This window comes from Megalopta genalis, chromosome 16 (genome assembly GCF_051020955.1).
Source record: "Megalopta genalis isolate 19385.01 chromosome 16, iyMegGena1_principal, whole genome shotgun sequence".
In the NCBI taxonomy this organism is placed as follows: domain Eukaryota; kingdom Metazoa; phylum Arthropoda; class Insecta; order Hymenoptera; family Halictidae; genus Megalopta; species Megalopta genalis.
Window position 1 is genome coordinate 7,565,535 of NC_135028.1, and position 19,255 is coordinate 7,584,789.

The window sequence follows — 19,255 nt, forward strand, 5'->3', positions numbered from 1 at the left end:
CGTTTCTACAAATTCTCATACTACTTCTATAATAGCTTGTTTTTTTTTCTTTTCTCATTTCTATTTGTAATATCCCGAACAATTAGGTTCTTAGTTTTTATTCTACCTCGTAAAAGCATATTTCTATTTCTAGATCTCTATTTCCTTTTACAAATCTCTATTTCTAGGTTATGAAATACTACTGTTTCTAGCTTTGGCTTCGTAGTTCTTATGATTTATTATTATTCGATATTATATTATATATATTATTTATTATTATTCGATATTATCGAAATCTTCAATTTTTAGATGGCAATTTCGAGGAGAAGCTAAACAATTAAATTTAATGCGAAATTATAGTCATTAGCTTATTTATTGGTTGAATTTCGCGCGCTATGTTCTCCAATACAGTGATAACCAAGTTTCTGCAAGACGCTCAGGCCGCAGCGCACTCTGTTAGCGAGAATAGGAGTAGAAATTGCTTCACTCCGATTGGTTGTTGATTCAATGTTAAGACAGGATTTGCTGCGGATTGGATGTGCATTAAAATGATGTTGCAAAAATAAGGGAGATAAAAAAAAATTGTGCAAAAACCGGAAAATCGTACTACTGTACCGTACATACATTTTTTCCAAATTTTAAGAAGCCACCGAAAGGAGGAGAATGGACGTAAACTCTTACGGGCAAATTACACGGTTAAAACTTGGCGCAGTGTTCCTTTTTTATCGAAAGATTTGTTATACGTTAAAAATACTACAGGAGTAGATTTAACCACTTTACTCGGCAAGACTATTTTTTAAGTAATAATAATTGTACTAAGTTTCCATTGCAATTTCTAATATAATATTTGTTAATATTATGTTAAAATAATGAAAATTTTTTCCTTGACATAACCTTGACATAACCTTACAAATATATATATATTTACAACTATATACAATAATAATATATATATTTACAAATATATACAATAGAGGTATGTAGAAATGTTCATTGAATAAGAAATGGAAGTAGCATAAGTAACATTCACGATTTTTCACTATTCGCAATGTACGCAGCGAAAGAAACAGAAGCAAATTTGCAAATAAAATAATATGAATTTTCATAAAAGCTTCGTAGTTATTTTAATACAGCTTTCGATATTGCACGTTTCCCAGGTTAACACGATTTCTGCATGATACGCACACGCGCTCAAGCACATGCTACGTATGCAAGAAATGCTTACATTCCTAAGAAAAGAACTGTCAGCCGTCACCGTCTCCGACGTTTTTTGATTGGTAGAAGAGAAATAAGGGGAAATGTTTAAGTAGCGTAGTGGGATAAAGAGTTGCGAGCGGTAGCGTGTACTAAAGGATCACCGATGAAAGGGAGGGACATGTGGCGATGCACATATACATACGTGTATCGCGATGTGTATGTTGCTGTTCCTGTAAGCTCAACGTTTCGCGTTACTTTCAGTTTGAACCGTGTTTGAACCCCACAAGTTATGTACTTGGAATACAATATATATGTACATATATGTATACATACGTATGCAAATAAGAGACATCGATAATCAATATTTATTGTGTGGGCAGACAAATATGTTCGATATACGTAGGAAGTTAAACAAAAATTTTTAATGCAAAGACAGATTCGTATGTTTCTTTCTTTTTGGTAAGCTATAATATATATATTTTTAACATATATTACTGATAATTTTCGTACAGATTCATTTAGGTTTCAAATTATGGAAATAAATAAATAAATAATTCCTGGTAATAATATGTACAGATGCCTTATGTATTATATCCGAATCACTTTAAATAGTTTATAATTACAGAATGTATTTGGAGAAAATATTTATCAGTACGTAAATGTAAAATACTAATATAAAAATATTTGCAATAATCAATAATAATATAATATAATATAAATATATATAAAAATAATATAATATAATATAAAAATAATGCAATAATTAATACGCAAAAGTATGCATTTGCAAACGTGATATTTACTATTTAATTTCAAGTTTTTAAACTTTCTTGCGTAGCTCACATACACAAATAATTATATCTGATTGAATTACAGTTATTTAAACAGAGAAACATCGTATTAAATTTTTGGACTGTAGGCACACACACGCGCGCGCGCGCAGCACACATTCGTATGAAATCCAAATGAATTCCTTGGATTCACCGCAGGAGGGTTTTAAGAAGTGGGGTAAGCAGCAAGGGTGGGGAACTTAAGAAGAAGGGAGAGGGGGGAAGCATAGAAATCCGCAACGACCAACGAACGACGCTTCGTAAAGCAGACTCATTTGGTTTTCAGTCACGTATTCTTGATCATTCTTGATTCGTCAGTTCGTTTATAGATCGTTCCTACGCTCGTAATCTCACGCACAGAGACACTTTGCGATATGTATCAAGTTAATAAATCTCGTTCAGATGATTAACAATTATCACGATGACACCGTGAAACGAATAAACCGAACGAACAGGTGTATTAAAATAAAAAAAGATAGATCTCACGGTGCGAGGTTGTCAAAGAGACATCGTCGTCGAATCAATTATTAAAGAATCAGACTCAATTAAAAGGCTTGAGCAACAATTGCTACGATGACCGCCGCATACACGAACGATCTTATAACCCAGGAACAGCACGCGGAGAAGAAGATGAGCACGATGATTAATAAAGCGCTGTGCGACCAAACTAAAGAGCGAACAACGGACGAGGAGAACACCGAAATCTGTTCTGTGGAAAAGACGAAGCTCACAACAGGTGGCCAGGATCAAAAGGAAATCCCCGTTAATCCCGAAGAATCGTCGTCTTCCGCATCGATTAATAGATCGATCCGCGACAAACAAAATGACGAAGTCGCTTCGAAATGCAAGACACTTGCTGCCACGGAAGCGACGGAAATATCGGAGAAAAATGAAAATACCGTAACTATAGACGACAAAGAAGACGCGATCGTAGAGTCAGCCGGAATCGAAAATAACGATGTGCCAGTAGACAGTGAATCAATCGTTGCGAGTTCGGTGAATTTTGACACGACGGTATCACCATCAGGCCTCGATGTGCATCTTAGTGAAAGTGATGCTGAAAACACGATCCCAGAAACACGTGGAAACGATTCTCCGACGAAGAATATTTTTCAAATGCAAGAATTACAAAATTGCATCAAGTCCGTTGTTACGAAAGGCGCAAATGTTTCAAGTAATCATCATGACATTTCTAACGGGTTGCTCGAAGCAGCGGACTTTCGAAATATCTCCGAAGAAACGTACGATCCGGAAAGTGAACTGAATTTTCACGAGGCTGTACGTGCCGGAGACGCCAAGTGCGTCGCGGCGCTTCTTGCAAGGGACTCGATACAAAACCTGGACGAACCGGATTGGAATGTTTCAGGTGATCCGCCCTTATTAGTGGCCGCTACCAATCATTGTTTGCCTGTTCTCGGGTAAGAATATTTCAAGTATAAGGATTCATTTTTATCATAGACTATGTAACGATTCGATATATATTGTTTTATACTATATAATATATAATATAATATAATATTATATATAACATAATATATAATATAATATAATATTGTTAGACTATTGTCTAACAGACTAATTTCCTTAAACAATCGCGAGCATTAATAAAATAAAATATACACATACTGTTGAAAAATTAGTGAAATTATTAATTAAATAAAGTTCGAGAAGTCATTCGACATCTATTTTAAAAGAGATGCGCCTTAAAATTATAAGAATCTACGAATTGTTCGTAATATTAATTAATTAATTTCGGAGTTTTCAATGAAAGATGATCGACAACGTTATAAAATTGTTCATCCCTGCCTAAAGAAAGGTAATATATTTTTACATGATAAATTGAACGATTAACGAATTTTAATTTTGGTTTCGTAAATCTCAGTAAGCAATTTTATAAACGTCACCAAAAATATTTTAATGTTAATATCGTCGCCTGTAATATACGTAATTTTTTTTAATAAACCTAGCATTAAAATGAAACATATTATATGGAAACTATCCTTGCTTCCACGCTTTGGTATACTTTTCTTAAACATATTGTAACCAGATGTTCAAAAGGTCCACTTTATTCTCGAAAGAATCTCGGGATCTTGGCTTTACAAATTTACGCACACAACAATACTGACGCATCGAAAACGATTTACGTGTCAATTTATTAATAAAAATATTAGAAACGGTAAAATAAAATTAAAAAAAAAATGGGAGCAGCTTTCTCCGTTAAGTCGTAATACGAGATGATTTATTTATTAGTTCACTTATGTTTCAATTCAAAACTTACGTTTTAATTTCCTATAGAATATTTTAACTGTAAAAAAAATATTTAAATACGACGGAAAAAATAAGTGAAAATTTACGGTTTTATAGTTTACTTCTTGCGAACGGATGTGATCCAGCTGTTCGTTCGCCTCGAGGAGAGACGGCGCTTCACAGGGTGATCTCAAATGGAGGGCCAGGAAATGTATTGCAATTTGTCGGAGAACTGCTGAAATATGGTTGTCCATCGGGCGTTAAAGAAGCCGGCGGCGGATTGACCGCGTTACACATATTAACGCGGCAATTAGCGCACGCACAAGGATCAAAAAACCTTCATCATAATTTCGAAGCGGCACTGAAAACTCTCGATTTATTAGCACGTGCTGGCCCTGTTAACGCGAAAGATCATCAAGGCCGTAGCGCACTTCACATTTTAGCCTCTTCAACAATCTTTGGTACAGACATACCCATAATTTTAAATGCTACATTTTCACTTTTCACATCCAAGATTCAAATAATTTGGATAGAAGAAACTTCAGCTGATCTGCAACTTTTTGTTTTTTGAAGGCACAAATTGATATGAATTGCATGAAATTAAATATACATTACCTTTGCAATCTAAGAAAATTTAACGATAAATATTATATTTCATAATAACAAGTAAAATATATACAACTAGATTAAATTACATGTTACATTAAAAGAATTTTTAATATTTATAAGTAATAATTTTTGGTCACATGTTTATGAAAGGATTAATATTACTTCTAATCTTCTCTCATATATAAATCAACGAATTTCTATAGTTTATACTTATAATTCTGCAATCATTAGAAATGAAAAAGCATTGTATAGATTTTTTTATCCTAAACAGTCCCTTTTAATGAATTATTTGATTAAAGTGAACTTTCTTCTTACAGATAATAATCACAGAACGGAAATTGAATCATTAATTGGAATTTTATTAGCTGCCGGTGCTGATCCATCGTTGAAGAATGACCGTGGGGAAACTCCTTTACACGAATGTCTAGAGTGTGGTGCTTTGAACACAGCGCTTTTACTAGTACCGCATACTTTAACTGGTCTTATGTCACGTTATGGTGAGACACCGTTACACATTGCCTGTAGAAAGAACTACCCCGATATGGTGGCAAAATTATTAGAACAAGGAGAAGATCCTAGTGTACAAGATGCCGGTGGCAATACGCCATTGCATTTAGCTTCAGCGAGGGGATTCCATCAAATAGTTTCTTTATTAGTTACGTCCCCTCTCGCACAAATAGAGAAATGTAATAGCGAGGGCTTGACCGCCCTCCAAGTAGCCGCAGAAAGTGGTTTTGTTAATGCAGTGAAACTACTGTTAAAAGCTGGTGCTGATCCAAGTCAAACGGTCCACTATTGCACAACTACTTTACATCGTCATCCCGATATTTCAGTTTTAATAGATCACGAATTAAGTAGACGTCGTCAACTCGCAGCTTGATTACTTTTTCTAATACCGTTTCGTTGTGGGAAACGTTTAATTTTAGTAAAATTGATCAAGAATTTATTTTTCTATAATGCTAAAACATTCAATAAAAATTAATTCTTACTTGAAACTGTAAAATTAACTTCTACATAAAATATTAAATAATACACGTTCAACTAGAATTAATCGAAACTTCAATTTGTAAAGGTCATCCTTTCCACTTGTACTAATTTCATAAATATTGGTATAACAATTAACGTATTAAAACATTATTGTTGACTTTGTATTTAATTAATACGATTCTTTACGCTGAATCCTCGAAATTCTCGATTACGTTAAAAAAAAAAACTTCGCAAATCTAGGTAGTTCCGATACTACAATTTAGAAAATTTAGAAGAAAAAAAATAGCTCAAAGTCTGTTAATTTTGTTTTATGTTTTGCTTCGTTGTTAAGTTTAGATGTTAAAAGTATGTTATACGTAAGAAAATAGAATAATCTTTTTTCTTTGCAATACATCATTAGAATGGATAAAACTTGTTGAAACAACATCATGATCATGTAGTGTTTAAAACCAATGAAAAAAATCAATTCTTCGTGCGAGATTTTACTACACGTGTATGTTGTCATTTAATTTGGTCATTGTTGTCGCATTAACAAATACTGTTATTTGTTCGTTGCTCAATATACACTGTCTAGTATTCAATGATTTGAAATTCGACAGAGATCGTTATTAGAACTTTATAAATGCTTCTACATTTTTCTGGCTGTGGTTAAACTGCACTTTTAAAGACTGTGTAAACTAACATTATACATTTTGAACAAATGAACATTATTGATTTAAGTATTATGTTATTGTATGTGCTTGTACACATTATGTTTAATTCACTTTTTTTATAATACCATTTTTGTAAGAGAAACACAATAAATATATACAATAATTGATTTAAATAATAGTTTTCTATATTCTTGTATACAAGTATAAATTATCATAAGGAAAAATAATATAGTAATAATGTATCGTTAATCATATATATATATGTATAATCAATATGTATAAAATAATTCGTAGATCATTTTTATTCAAATATAAGTAAGGTAATGATTGTGATATACGTAAATGTCGATTGCATAAGAACTTCAAGTATTTATCCTCAATGTACAAAACAGATACAAAATCTTTCATATATATTGTGCAATATAATTATAATGCTTACTAAATCTTGATACTTCTTCGACCATCATCCTTTCATTCTATAATAACGAATGAATTTGAAAATACGATAATAGAACATATGAGTGAAAATGCTACATTTATTTAGTCTCATGAAAGGACTATGTATATTTTCTCTTATTTTCATTCGTTTAGGTTGCAGCAAATAGTCGATAATTTAATGACACAATTTTCAATATTCATATGTATATGAACATAAAATACTTTTTAAAATACATATATATAGGTTTACTCTAACTTACGAAAAACAATATTTAATAACTTCGAGAAAAATGTACACACTTCTATGTTGTTACATTTATGTCATGATTATTTATTTTATATTGCTTTGCACGATAAATAAATTCACCGAATGCTTCTTAAAATTTATTGTTTACATCTATGTATGTTGTATTTTTTTAAATTTGCAATACAATTACAAAATGACAGTCGAAGAATTAAACACTTCACAGCCGCCACGTTTAAAATTACATCTTGTTGCACCTAATCCGTCAATGCGCATAACACTTATTTATAAATAAAAATTTATATAACGTTTTTCCCTATTGACACGTTCTGTGTTTGTTATAAATTACTATATAAAAATTGCTTCTTTCTTTTCTTTCAATATTTGTTATTTAACTCCTTAAATGCAACATTCTGTCTCTATTAAAAATTAAGTTACCTCGATTATAATAAAACGTGATCTTTCTATAAAAGAGTAATTGTTTGAATTTTATAATAAATTTATCTTCATGAAATTAAAAGGATGTTTGTTTCTTATCGTCTATACTCATACGTTAATAATACATAAATTACAAAACAGTATACGTAACACTTTTATTGTATTCTATATCTATTGAAATAAACTTTAAATTAAAAAAAATTAATGTAAGGTTATAATTTTACAATTCTTTGCGACATTGAAATTTCTTTGAAAATTAACATACTACAAATAGGTTTTCTTGTAATGCATTTTATACGTTTATGATTTTATATCTTTGTAATAATATAAAACTAGTATCTATATAATACATAATTAAACATACTTGCAATATGCATTACTTTTGCATTCAGTTCGATGTATAATTTTTGTGGTATATATTTGTTTTTTCATACATACATAAAGAGTAAAGTAATGTATCTTAATCATTCTTATAGATATAAAACTCCTTTAGTATTTCGTGTTAGAATTTATAATACTTTGGAAATTGTTTTGAATTGAACCGATACCTTGGCATTCTTGGCACTCTGTTTTACTCTCGAAATTAGTACATTTTGCATTTATTGCACAGAAAAAAACATTTTATTCATACATTCTTGATAACAATATCCTTTTCTGTTTCAACAATTCAGAATATGTACCCATTTGGAAAAAATATTAGAAATTCTAATGCAAATGATAGAAAATCTTAATTATTAAATGAAAACCAAACGTGATGGTAAATTATATTTTTTACGAATATTATACCGTCATTGTTTAAAGTACGAAAATTGTTTATTACCAAAATGAATTAGGCAATGATTTGAACGTATGACTTTGAAATTTCAAAATTACCATAATATAATGTAATATATAAGTATGATAAAGAAAAAATTTTAATGTACATAACATTCCCATTGAATATATTTATATCAGCATTACTTTCTTAATACTGTCAATAGGGTACAGTGTATACATATACCTCGTACATGATTAGATTTCAATTATCCCCATTTTATATAACTTACGTACATATTTCTTTTTACAAAACATTTTTGAGATGTAAAACTTCCAGTGACACAGATATTTGTAAACTAATTATCTAGGCTATATTAATTTTTTATCTTCTACTATTCGTTTCTTCAAATTTTTCTTATGCTGTAAGATCAATTTTACATTCATGATTTACAGGTGACTTTCATGTTATATAATCTTCATTTCATTTCAGTAATGGAAAATGTCATTGGACAAATTGTACAAAACGAAATAGCGGTTAATGTACAATTCTAAAATTTCTTCGATTTAATTTAAAGATCGGAAGTTAAAAATCGCTGTACACTAAGAACAAAATTATCACGCTAATAATGATAATTCGTTCAATGTCGTTTTCTTGATGCTATAATTATAAAAATGATGAGAACATAACGTAAGAAAAATAACAGACATTTAAGAGAGAACTGTGTAATGAAATACGACTTTGTGATCGACTCTTACTGTGCATAGTTCTAGGAGGACCGAAATTAATATTTAGTATTTCATCATTTCGATCATTGTTTGCAATGATCTTTTCGTACCCTTGTAGGAACAATATTTATATTCCCTCTATATGTAAGAACAATACATTAATGAAATTTTAAATGGAGTAAACAAAAATAAACTCTTTGGTTTTATAGATATGGCTGCTCAAAATTTATATCGAATGCATACAACATGTAACTATTAGATAAAATTGCTTCTGACGTGTATGTGAAACAATATATATGTATACTATGAAAACATTCACTTTTTCGTGTAGGCCTGATAATTTGCACTTATCATTAGAATTTCAATACAAAATCCTAAATATAAATAAACTTGCAAAATAGTTGCAAGTACGCTCTGGATTAAAATTTCATATTAAACAATGATATAGGATCTATAAGGCCAAATATTTTTATATAAAAATTATAATCTAATAAAGCAGGCTATATTTGAATATTTTATATTAACTTATTCACTACCATTTATCTCTAATATAAAATATTTGTAATATTAAGCATCTGGTTCGATTGGGAAGAGATTACTAATGTGGATATGTCAATGAATAATCTGGATACATTGGCAAAGAATAAACATCATAACAAACTTAAATAGAGTCAGCTTCGATCGACTATTAAAGGTATTTGGTGTTTGTAAAGTCTGTAAGCGTCAATTGTGGCATGTCAATGACCACAAGGAATTTGTGATGTTAAACAACGAGATAAATCTGTGAACTAAGATGAAACATGAAATATTTTAGGATGCTATATGCATAATAAGAAATTGTTCGCACAAATACCCAATCAAGAGAATGTAATGTAATGTAATGCTTGATGTTTAATTTTTAGTGTAACGAAGCACTGAAAACAAAACAATTATGTAAAAAGACTGCTTAACTGATTACCATCAGTTTCTTCCAATTTTGACAATGATATTCTTTTTCATTAAAAACATTCACATTATGCTACATTAACAATGCAGCAATACATGTTAAGTATGCACAGAGGTTTTTAGAATAAACAGGTAATAGTTTGTTAACGTGTCTTGGACCCAGTGCAGAATATTTGAAAGAAAGACAAAATTAATCTTAAAATTAGATTCAACAAATGATGTTGCCGGTCAAGAAAGATTCCATTATTTATACTCCAAGTATGTAAAGCTTTTGATGACAATAAACAGCTGTAATAAGGTTTCATTACAGATTCTGACGTTAAATTATTATAAAACATAGTGTATCTATTTGTGTATTACATCTATATAATATATACATAACAGTGAAATATTTAAAATTCTGTGTACAAATCAAATCATGGTAGTGAATATGCTAATATGTTAAGACAACATGTAACTAAACGTACAATTTCTGTCTGTAACTTTTCTAGCATCAAATTACAACAGTATGTACTTCTACTTGTACTCATGCATGCAATATTTTTTTCTAGAAATAAGATAGCATAAACCATCGATAACTCATCAATTTTTTTTAACATTATCATCTAAGAGCACTAAAATCGTTTTTCTCTTTGTAAACTATGATTGTAACCACATAACAAATAAATGACAATAATCATACTTTCAATAATGTTTAATATTAAAAAAATTAGTACTGCGAACTTGACGATATACCATATTTGCTACTCTATTTTGATCGGCCTCTTCTAGATATTAATTAATGATTTGGTAGAAAAAGGCTAACAAAATTGTGCAGTAAATATGGTACAATGCAAGATTAATAGTTAAACTAGTTGCGTATATAGCAATGGATATTTTATTATATATTAACATCATAAAATTTGTTTACTAGTTTAGTATTCAAATTTAATCAATAAACAGCAGTATAATAATAGTAGTAGTAGTAGTAGTAGCAGCAGTAATAGTAATAATGAAAATAGTAAATAATAAGCAGAATAATAACAATAATAATAATAATGATGATAATAATAATAAGAATAAAAATAAAAAGGAGAATAATACTAAACTAATAAGAATGTGTAAGGAACGAGTACATAAAAGGGTTGTCAGATCTAGAAAATAGGAAAGTAAAAGTTCTACAGAGATATATAAAAAAATAGTGCGACTTCCATACTCATTAATACACTGTTCATAGAGAGTAGACTAGTTTAGACTAAAATCTATCATCTATCGAAAGGAGTCGAACAAGAGAGAAAAGATATAATATAATTTAGTAGGAGGTGCTGCCAGAGATACACAAGTACAAAAGTAATTGCGATTAACAATAACTTGAGAAACTAAAAATATAAGCTGAGATACCAAAAAAGATCAATAGATGATAAGTTGCTAAAACATATATAGTCTAAGACGAACAAAAAGAATAGAGAAAAAGTATGACAAAATGCAAATACATATACAAATAAAAAAATAATCACTGAAGCATGTGGTAATAAATTGCAGAAAGCTGTACAAAGTTGAAAAAAATATTGAAAAGTTTTTGAAAGAGTTACAAGAGGTGCAGGACTGGAGCGAGAGTTATATTTCACTAAAAACAAAAAGTAAAGTGAAGAATATATAAAGATACACAAATATATGATGTAATACTACTATTATAATAGCACTATTAGTATTATACTATTAGTATTATAATACTACTATATATAAATACTACTATTATAACAATGATTGTTGCAAACCAAAAACTACATCAATTAAATGCTGCAGTGTGAGCGCAGTACACAAATTAAAAAAAAAAGGTACTGAAACTCTGACTTTGAAAATATCTTGATTATTCAGTTACTAAGTTTCAATCGTATTGCATACACATATTTAATAAATGATACTTTTAAAAAAAAAAATATCAACTGTAAGTAAAAATTTTTATATTTTTATATTTTATACGCAGATTTAGATGTTTATTAGCACATTAGTTGCCATTGGAAGAAAAAGTTGCCTAAAATTAATAAGATTTGATACAAATTAAATTAGCATTGCAATATTGTTTTATGCACAAACAGCAATATTTGTTGATAAAGTAATATTAATTGCTTTAAAATTTGTGCAAGATAGTTTGGAGTAAGTGTTTCATACTTATATTGTGTATATTACATGTGTGTCGAATAAAGTCAATATAAGTGTCTTACATAACAAGGCAAAAAGATTTGATAATTTTGTGCCATGAAAAGAATGTTCTAGCTATCTCGTGTAAATATTCAAGTTATGCAACATGTACACATATATCGAATATACTTTCTTATTTTGTAAATAATTATAAATTGTATTTAATTCATTGTAGTACATGATATTTCTTTAGAATTGTACACTATAAAATTTTCATAAAGAGCAACAAAGTTACACAATTGTATATTCTATGTTATGTCTTGTACCTATTATCAATATCACACAAAATTAATGTATAATATTATAATTGTAGTCAGTTTCTAGATAACTACTTTAAAAGCAGTTCTTGTTTCATATATAATGTTATGTATGTAATGCAATTTTTTTTATACAAATTCACCTCTTTATATATCAATTTGTAATAACGAAGAATATGAAGTAATATGAAAATTTCACTAAGCTTCCCTCAGGTTTCGCAGATTGGAATAAGTTATAAATAAATGAAATTCATAGTCTAGATGTACAGAATGTTCCGAAACACCTGTCTGCCCCTATTAAACTGGACAAGAATAGTGTTATTATGGGAAATCTGAGAAATAAAAAATATGCTAACTATATGAGATGTGTTCTACAGAATACTAATATTTCTAATTTCTGGCACCGACTTGAAATGATCCATTCCAAGTAGATGCCTTAATTTTTCGAATGGAACATTGTTTTTTGTTATTATAGATTTAGATTATAGACTATAAAATGAAAAGTTTGAAAATGATCGATCATCAAATTAATGGAAGACAGTTTTCTCGATTTTCCATAACATCATTACATTGCATTGGAGATGGGGCGACCGGTCCAGGATACACTATACATATTTTTGTAGTTTTACTGAAATCATTTGAGCCTTGTCGATTCCCCTAATACAGAAAAAATTAGGACATTTTAGCTTCCAAGCTTACAAATTTATATAAAATAAGGCAAAGTATAACTACATAAACGCAATATTTGTAAGAAAAGTCATGATATGTGGTTAATTTTAACATTGAACATTGATTTCCCTTTGTATATTAGCAACTATGTATAGACAAATAGCAGAAATAATGTCAAGATGAAGTATACACATTTACTGTTTTTTAACTATGTTTCAAGAAAATTGCAATAAAAATAGCTATGCCAGAAACAAAATTTTGCTATACGCTCTGTATTGAGATATAAACGTACATGTTAAAAAATGTATTGGTCAAAGAAAGGATTCTTTGATAGTAGTATATAAAACATTGTCACTATGCTTCATTTTAAAATCAAAAGCAGTTCTTTATATAGAAATATATATAAATAAATAGGCATAAAAGAAATTTGTCGATCTTGATCTCCCAGAAAGTTTTGATAATTATCATACATTCCTGTTTTTAATCTCAAACACCTAATTTGATAACAAAAATAATTACTGAATTAAAATTTTAAATGCGACCAGATTTAAGTTCAACCGTTCTTTTAGTACTAAAGTAAAAAACCATATAACAATATAAAACTTTGTATAAGAAAGATTGACTTAATTGAGGAACATAAAAGATATAAAGAGTCAAAAGTGGCTGAAATTTAAAGTAAATAACTCAAATTAAGGCAAAATCATAGCAGAAAATATGAAATATAATAATATAAATGTTCGATATTAGTTTTATGATTTGGAAGCAAGTTTCAGTGTTTATTTGAACATCTGGAAGTTTAAGATTTACATACAATAAAATTTATGAGATAAAACTTTCTTTGGATCGATCGAAATTACAAGAAGCTGTTGAAGTTTGCATATTTCTGACAGAGGCATAATTTCACTTTTGATTAAGTTAAATAATTAAAGTGGCCTAATCGGTAGTTTCTGTGCAATCCTTTGTTCATCATTAGTATCTTAATACCATGTATTGTCTATCACACAGTAATTTTCTTTGAGCAAGTAAAATCACATGTTTTTCCAACTTCATATGGATAGAGAGGTTAATATGAGAAAAGTTTATGATCTGTTTATATGCAGTTATCAGTGTTTTATGTAATATTATGTCCGATACAATATTTGTATTTTGCAATTACTAGTCGTGTATTATATACTGTTATTCGACACTATACAAAATAATTGCTTCATATTTTTAAATAGATTTAGAAAGGAAAAGAGTGACAATTAATATTTGACAATCTAGAACTAGAGGGCACCAAGATAAACAATATTACAAACAGAATTGATCACTTTAAGAATTAGAAGAAGCTGGTTAATGTCAATAAACATACATTTCTCGAGATTATCAAATCTAGGATAGCATTCTAAGAACAATAGGCATTTGAAACTCTAAACTTTTATATGAAGGCAGCATAGAAGAAAATTCATCTTAAAATTGTAATTAACATGTCACAAATAAGATATGTGCGTTAGAAACCCATAGCGATCTTAAAAGTAGTAAATAGTATGATATATGTACATGTGACCTAACTCTTCCTAATCTGCCAATTATGGTTGTACGCTTTTCTTACAGAGACAGTATAAACAGATTTTACTACCAAAGTCTTAAGAATGGAAAATGTAACTATATCATCTTTAAATGAAATAGTGTATAATTGTATGAGTAAGAAAACAATGGTATGTCATCTAAACAGTTTGTAACCTCTTGGAGGTCACATTATTTACTTAATAATTATTATATCTCTCGTATGAAAAATAAATTTCACATTCATTGCAGCGTGAAATGTTTTTCCTAATACACCATTGTAGGAATGATTAGTAGACTCGATATTGGAATATAGACTGTAGCAAATGCACTGTAATACTTCTACACAAATTTTACATAATGTAATCACATTGTCATGATTGGCTAGCACTATAATTATAACAAAACCGCTGTGTAACAGAAGATATAATATAAACGTTATAAGTAAATTTTATCTGAAGACTAATTTCAAGAAATAATTAGTGGCTCAAAAAGGTTTTCCTGCAAAAGGTATATTATGATTTTACAATATTAGAATATTTGATATTAGAGTTGAAGGATATTATATATGCTTCCTCTCTAAAAATAGAATCGAGGCATCTCATTTTTCAACTTTCCATAAAAAAGATTTTTTATTTTAATTACCTCTGTATCACATCTCAACACTTTGAAAAAAACTTACTCTTTAAAAATACTGTGATGCATTCATATACATTTGTATATCTTACAAAACTTAAAAGCTAACTACTAATCTGAATAATAAATTGTAGAATAATTCTTATTAAATATGTTGAGAAACAAAATTTTTGAATCAAGGTACACTGCTTCGTACAGAACACATTTTAGCATGATTAATATCATATAAACGGTTTGCAAACTAACTTGATGTCTTTGGTTTGGCATTAGTTTGATTTTAAAGAAACTGTAAAGCACATTGTCATTCTATAAAATGCTATAAATATTCATTCTGTAGGCACAATTATAAAGTAAAAAAATCGATCATTCACTTACAGATGAGCTACGTCTACAGGGTGCTGTTAAGTCACTAATCGTGGAATTGTGACGCGTTTTCCTTGAACCTTCACTATCATTTACAAGGTTTGGGTTGACAGAATGCGAAAGAGCAACTGTCTTATTAAAGTCTATTGTAGCATACCCTTTTTGTAACTTATTCGGTGACTCTGGAGGAGATGCAGATAAATTTGAAGGACCTTCCAATGATGAATTGATTGGCACATCCTTCGTGTCCAGATCTAATACAGCATAATTTACTTCTCTAATTGGACCACCTGTAGGTGTCGATGGAGTCAAAGGAGACTTCTCTGCTACAGATACACTAGAAAATCTTTTTCTTAAACTTTCAATTTCATTTGCTTCCAAGTTAGCATAACAGTGTCTTGTTGTTTCTTCCATGTCAGGTTGAATAGATGGCAAAGGCGATGGTCGTACTCTAGTAACAAATAATTCTGTACATTCGTCGCCTGGACTAATATTCATATAAGCGTGTCCAGGTTCATTATTTTCATTTTTGTCTTCTTTAAGTTGTATTGTTTCAGGCACACTATGAGTCGGAGAAAGTGAACTAATATCATTACTAATATCTACATTCATGTAAGCTGCAGTTGTTGGAAGCGATGATTTAGATTGAGTGGTGACTTTTAAATTTTTATGGGTAGACGTAAATTCCAGTGATACCGAGACATTATCAGATACCGAATTACTCATTGTACAGGATCTATAAAAGTAATAAAAATTTATTAAATCGATACACAATATTAGCAATAATGCAAACAAAAATTTTCTTTACCTCTGTATTGCTCTTCTAGGACTTTTGTTATTATTATGTTCCATTTCTAATGATAAAGGTGACAATACTTCTTCATTGACATATAGCGAGGACGGATTTGGTTGAGGGAAAGGTGGTGGAGGCGGTGGCAGCACAGGAGGTGGAGAAGGTGAACCTATGGTTCCTTGTGGCGATATAAGACCAGTGCTACTTCCCACACTACCTAATCTTCCAATTCCATTTTGATGATTGTGGCCGAGTCTCTGAACCATACAATTACTACTTCTAGTTTGTATTGGATCCAAATAATTAGGCTCAACTGGTATTGTCATTCTTGTTACTGTTGGACCAGAATGAGAAGCAATTGGTAGTTCTCTGGACATTGTATCATCCCCACTGTTATTACAAACCTGAACAGGAATTTCAATTTACATATCTAATTTATTTTTCTATACTATCATTTAGAAGATAACTATTTACAAAAATGAATATACTTTAATAATTATATTTCAATGAAGTACTTAACTATACCAAGAATATATATGTTCAAAATAACAAACCTGAATATTCGTTTGTACTAAATTAAATAAATGAGCAGCTCTATGACATTTAAAGGCATAAATGCCTGGCCCTGAGGGACATCTTCTACCAGATTCAAAACTAAATATTTCGGCATCATAACCATACCGGCGTAAACAACGCAAAGGCCATTTTATGGGCTGTTTACCGCGTTGATAAAGCACTATATCAGTTTCAGTAACTTCTAAGCGTCCAGGGGTAATTAAATTACCTAAATCGTCTACGTTCATCACTTGAAATACATTTGGATGTAAATCATTAATATCTGTCCGACTATTGACACAACCCATTCTTTTTTACTCTAAAATAACAAACCAAGTACTCAGTCTCGTTGGTAACATATTTATTACTACATTAATATTGTTCACTAAATTCATACATAATTTATTAATGTTAATGTATGCTATCATTATAATTATTTTTACAAATATATGAATTATGTATAAAAGAATTTAAGCGCTCTAACTACCAAGCCCTAAATGCGACTAACGTTTTTGTCTCGTAAAAATGACACAATTGAATTTACTCGAATAACATACGACTTCATATATAATACGATGCTTGAACAAAAAAGTTTTCAAAAAAATTTCTCATAAAAACATTTTTATAATTCCAGCAACTCTAGAAGAAATAATCAGAAACATGTCATTTTAACCTGTCCGGCAGTTTTAGTATTAAGTAAATTTGTTTTCATATGTAACGATAATCGTGCCTGTCATTAATTCGTTTAAATTTACATAAACATTGAAAACAACTGATTCAGAAAAATTCATTAAGGAAAACTTCATGGTAGTTGCGGTAAATATAATCAAATTAAAACAAACTGCAACAAAGAGAGAGAGAAAAACTACTTTATCAATACTTGTGTACATACCAAATGCGACATATCCAAAACATTCAACCTTGTTTTTTTAAACAAAATTATCTATCCTTTTACAAACAACACACCATACATTACATACACCATCGAACAAAGCATGTAGTTATCCATCCCACTTCTCACTTTTATCTTGCGAGAAACACTATGAAAGACGACATTCCCATCTGCGCTATAATGTTCTGTGGTGTACACTGCGATTTCAAACGTACCGTATGCATTTATCTCAATTTTGTTCAAAGATTTTCAACCTAACGAATTCACTTGATGTCAAAGATTCGGCTACAGAAATTCCTTACAAAGACTTCTGTCGTAACCATTATGTAATTAGGCAATTTTGACAAAATATTAGTCACAGTAAGCTTCTGAATTGGCTCGCGAGAAACGCTGATGTCGACATTTGTATATGCTGTAAGAATGCTCTGTGCTCGCTTTTGTATACATACATACGTACATTGTAAATACATATGTATACATATACTAATGTATGTATACATATATGTGTAACTAAGTGGGTAAAACAGTCGTATGTACAGCCACGGACTTAGGACGGAATATAAAGTCCTCGTGTCAGTGAGAGAGGCGATGTCTGCTCAGGAATGGGGGAGGGGGTGTCCGCCATTGTACGTCAAAACTCTGCTTCGTTCATTTTGCGTGAGCGCCTCGGCTCAGTCGCTATGTAATGCATGTAGTACTTCCGACGTTTCGACCCGAGACGCCATGTTTTCCGACGCTGTTTATTCGTTGCCTCGCTCCCGAATGATAAACAGTGCGTCTCATAACCTCGATTCGAGTACTTCGTTCAGTTTTCCACGTGTTGAATATTGTTATTAATATAGAATAAATTTTCGTTATTGTTTGTTATTTATACACGATGTCGCACACTCGAAATCCAGATCCATGATTCAGATGCATATGTATATATATATAATATATACACACTTAGAAAGTTAGAAGTCTCCGTGGTACATAAAATGAGTCATTCGAAAGGGCAAAAATTCAAAGACATGGTCATTGATTTCATCCAGAAAACTCGTCCAGTGGCATAAAAATGCTTGGATTCCATGGCTCAATTTTTGGTTTACCTTCTAATGCTTATGTTACTAAATATCCGCATAATCTCGTCATAACCACGGCGCGCTCCAGCGAATAATATTCTCGTATAAGGACGAAATCTTGAGGAACGTGAACCCATAATATGTCGGTAACATTGTTGCTCTGCTTATCGCGTCGTTACGGAGTTTCGCACCTGTAAAATTTATAATTTAATGTTTATACATAGTTTTGAATTCTTTTAACATTGAAGATAATT

General features: G+C 30.2%; 2 protein-coding genes across 2 annotated transcripts; one reads left to right on the top strand and one right to left on the bottom strand.

Annotated features, from left to right (window-relative positions):
- The first annotated feature begins 1,969 nt into the window (after positions 1 to 1,969).
- LOC117221207 (uncharacterized) lies at positions 1,970 to 6,678 on the top strand. Its single transcript, XM_033471959.2, has 3 exons — positions 1,970 to 3,424; positions 4,371 to 4,714; positions 5,180 to 6,678. Exons 1-3 carry the CDS (start codon positions 2,580 to 2,582, stop codon positions 5,740 to 5,742), a joined length of 1,752 nt encoding a protein of 583 aa, XP_033327850.2. The 5' UTR covers positions 1,970 to 2,579; the 3' UTR covers positions 5,743 to 6,678.
- On the bottom strand, positions 6,666 to 19,205 carry LOC117221153 (uncharacterized). Its single transcript, XM_033471870.2, has 4 exons — positions 17,941 to 19,205; positions 17,048 to 17,367; positions 16,509 to 16,897; positions 6,666 to 16,436 (listed from the first exon to the last, which is right to left on the bottom strand). The coding sequence occupies exons 2-4, from the start codon at positions 17,354 to 17,356 to the stop codon at positions 15,701 to 15,703; spliced, it is 1,434 nt and encodes a 477-aa protein (XP_033327761.1). The 5' UTR covers positions 17,357 to 17,367; positions 17,941 to 19,205; the 3' UTR covers positions 6,666 to 15,700.
- Between the last annotated feature and the right edge of the window lie 50 nt (positions 19,206 to 19,255).

What these genes read in the sequence shown, in the direction of transcription:
- LOC117221207 (XM_033471959.2), top strand. Translation starts at nt 2,580, where the DNA reads ATGACCGCCGCATACACGAACGATCTTATAACCCAGGAACAGCACGCG. An exon ending in CATTGTTTGCCTGTTCTCGG is followed by an intron (nt 3,425 to 4,370) that starts GTAAGAATATTT and finishes ACGGTTTTATAG; the next exon opens with TTTACTTCTTGCGAACGGAT. An exon ending in AGCCTCTTCAACAATCTTTG is followed by an intron (nt 4,715 to 5,179) that starts GTACAGACATAC and finishes TTCTTCTTACAG; the next exon opens with ATAATAATCACAGAACGGAA.
- LOC117221153 (XM_033471870.2), bottom strand. Translation starts at nt 17,356, where the DNA reads ATGGGTTGTGTCAATAGTCGGACAGATATTAATGATTTACATCCAAAT. An exon ending in TAGTACAAACGAATATTCAG is followed by an intron (nt 16,898 to 17,047) that starts GTTTGTTATTTT and finishes ATTCCTGTTCAG; the next exon opens with GTTTGTAATAACAGTGGGGA. An exon ending in CCTAGAAGAGCAATACAGAG is followed by an intron (nt 16,437 to 16,508) that starts GTAAAGAAAATT and finishes TTACTTTTATAG; the next exon opens with ATCCTGTACAATGAGTAATT.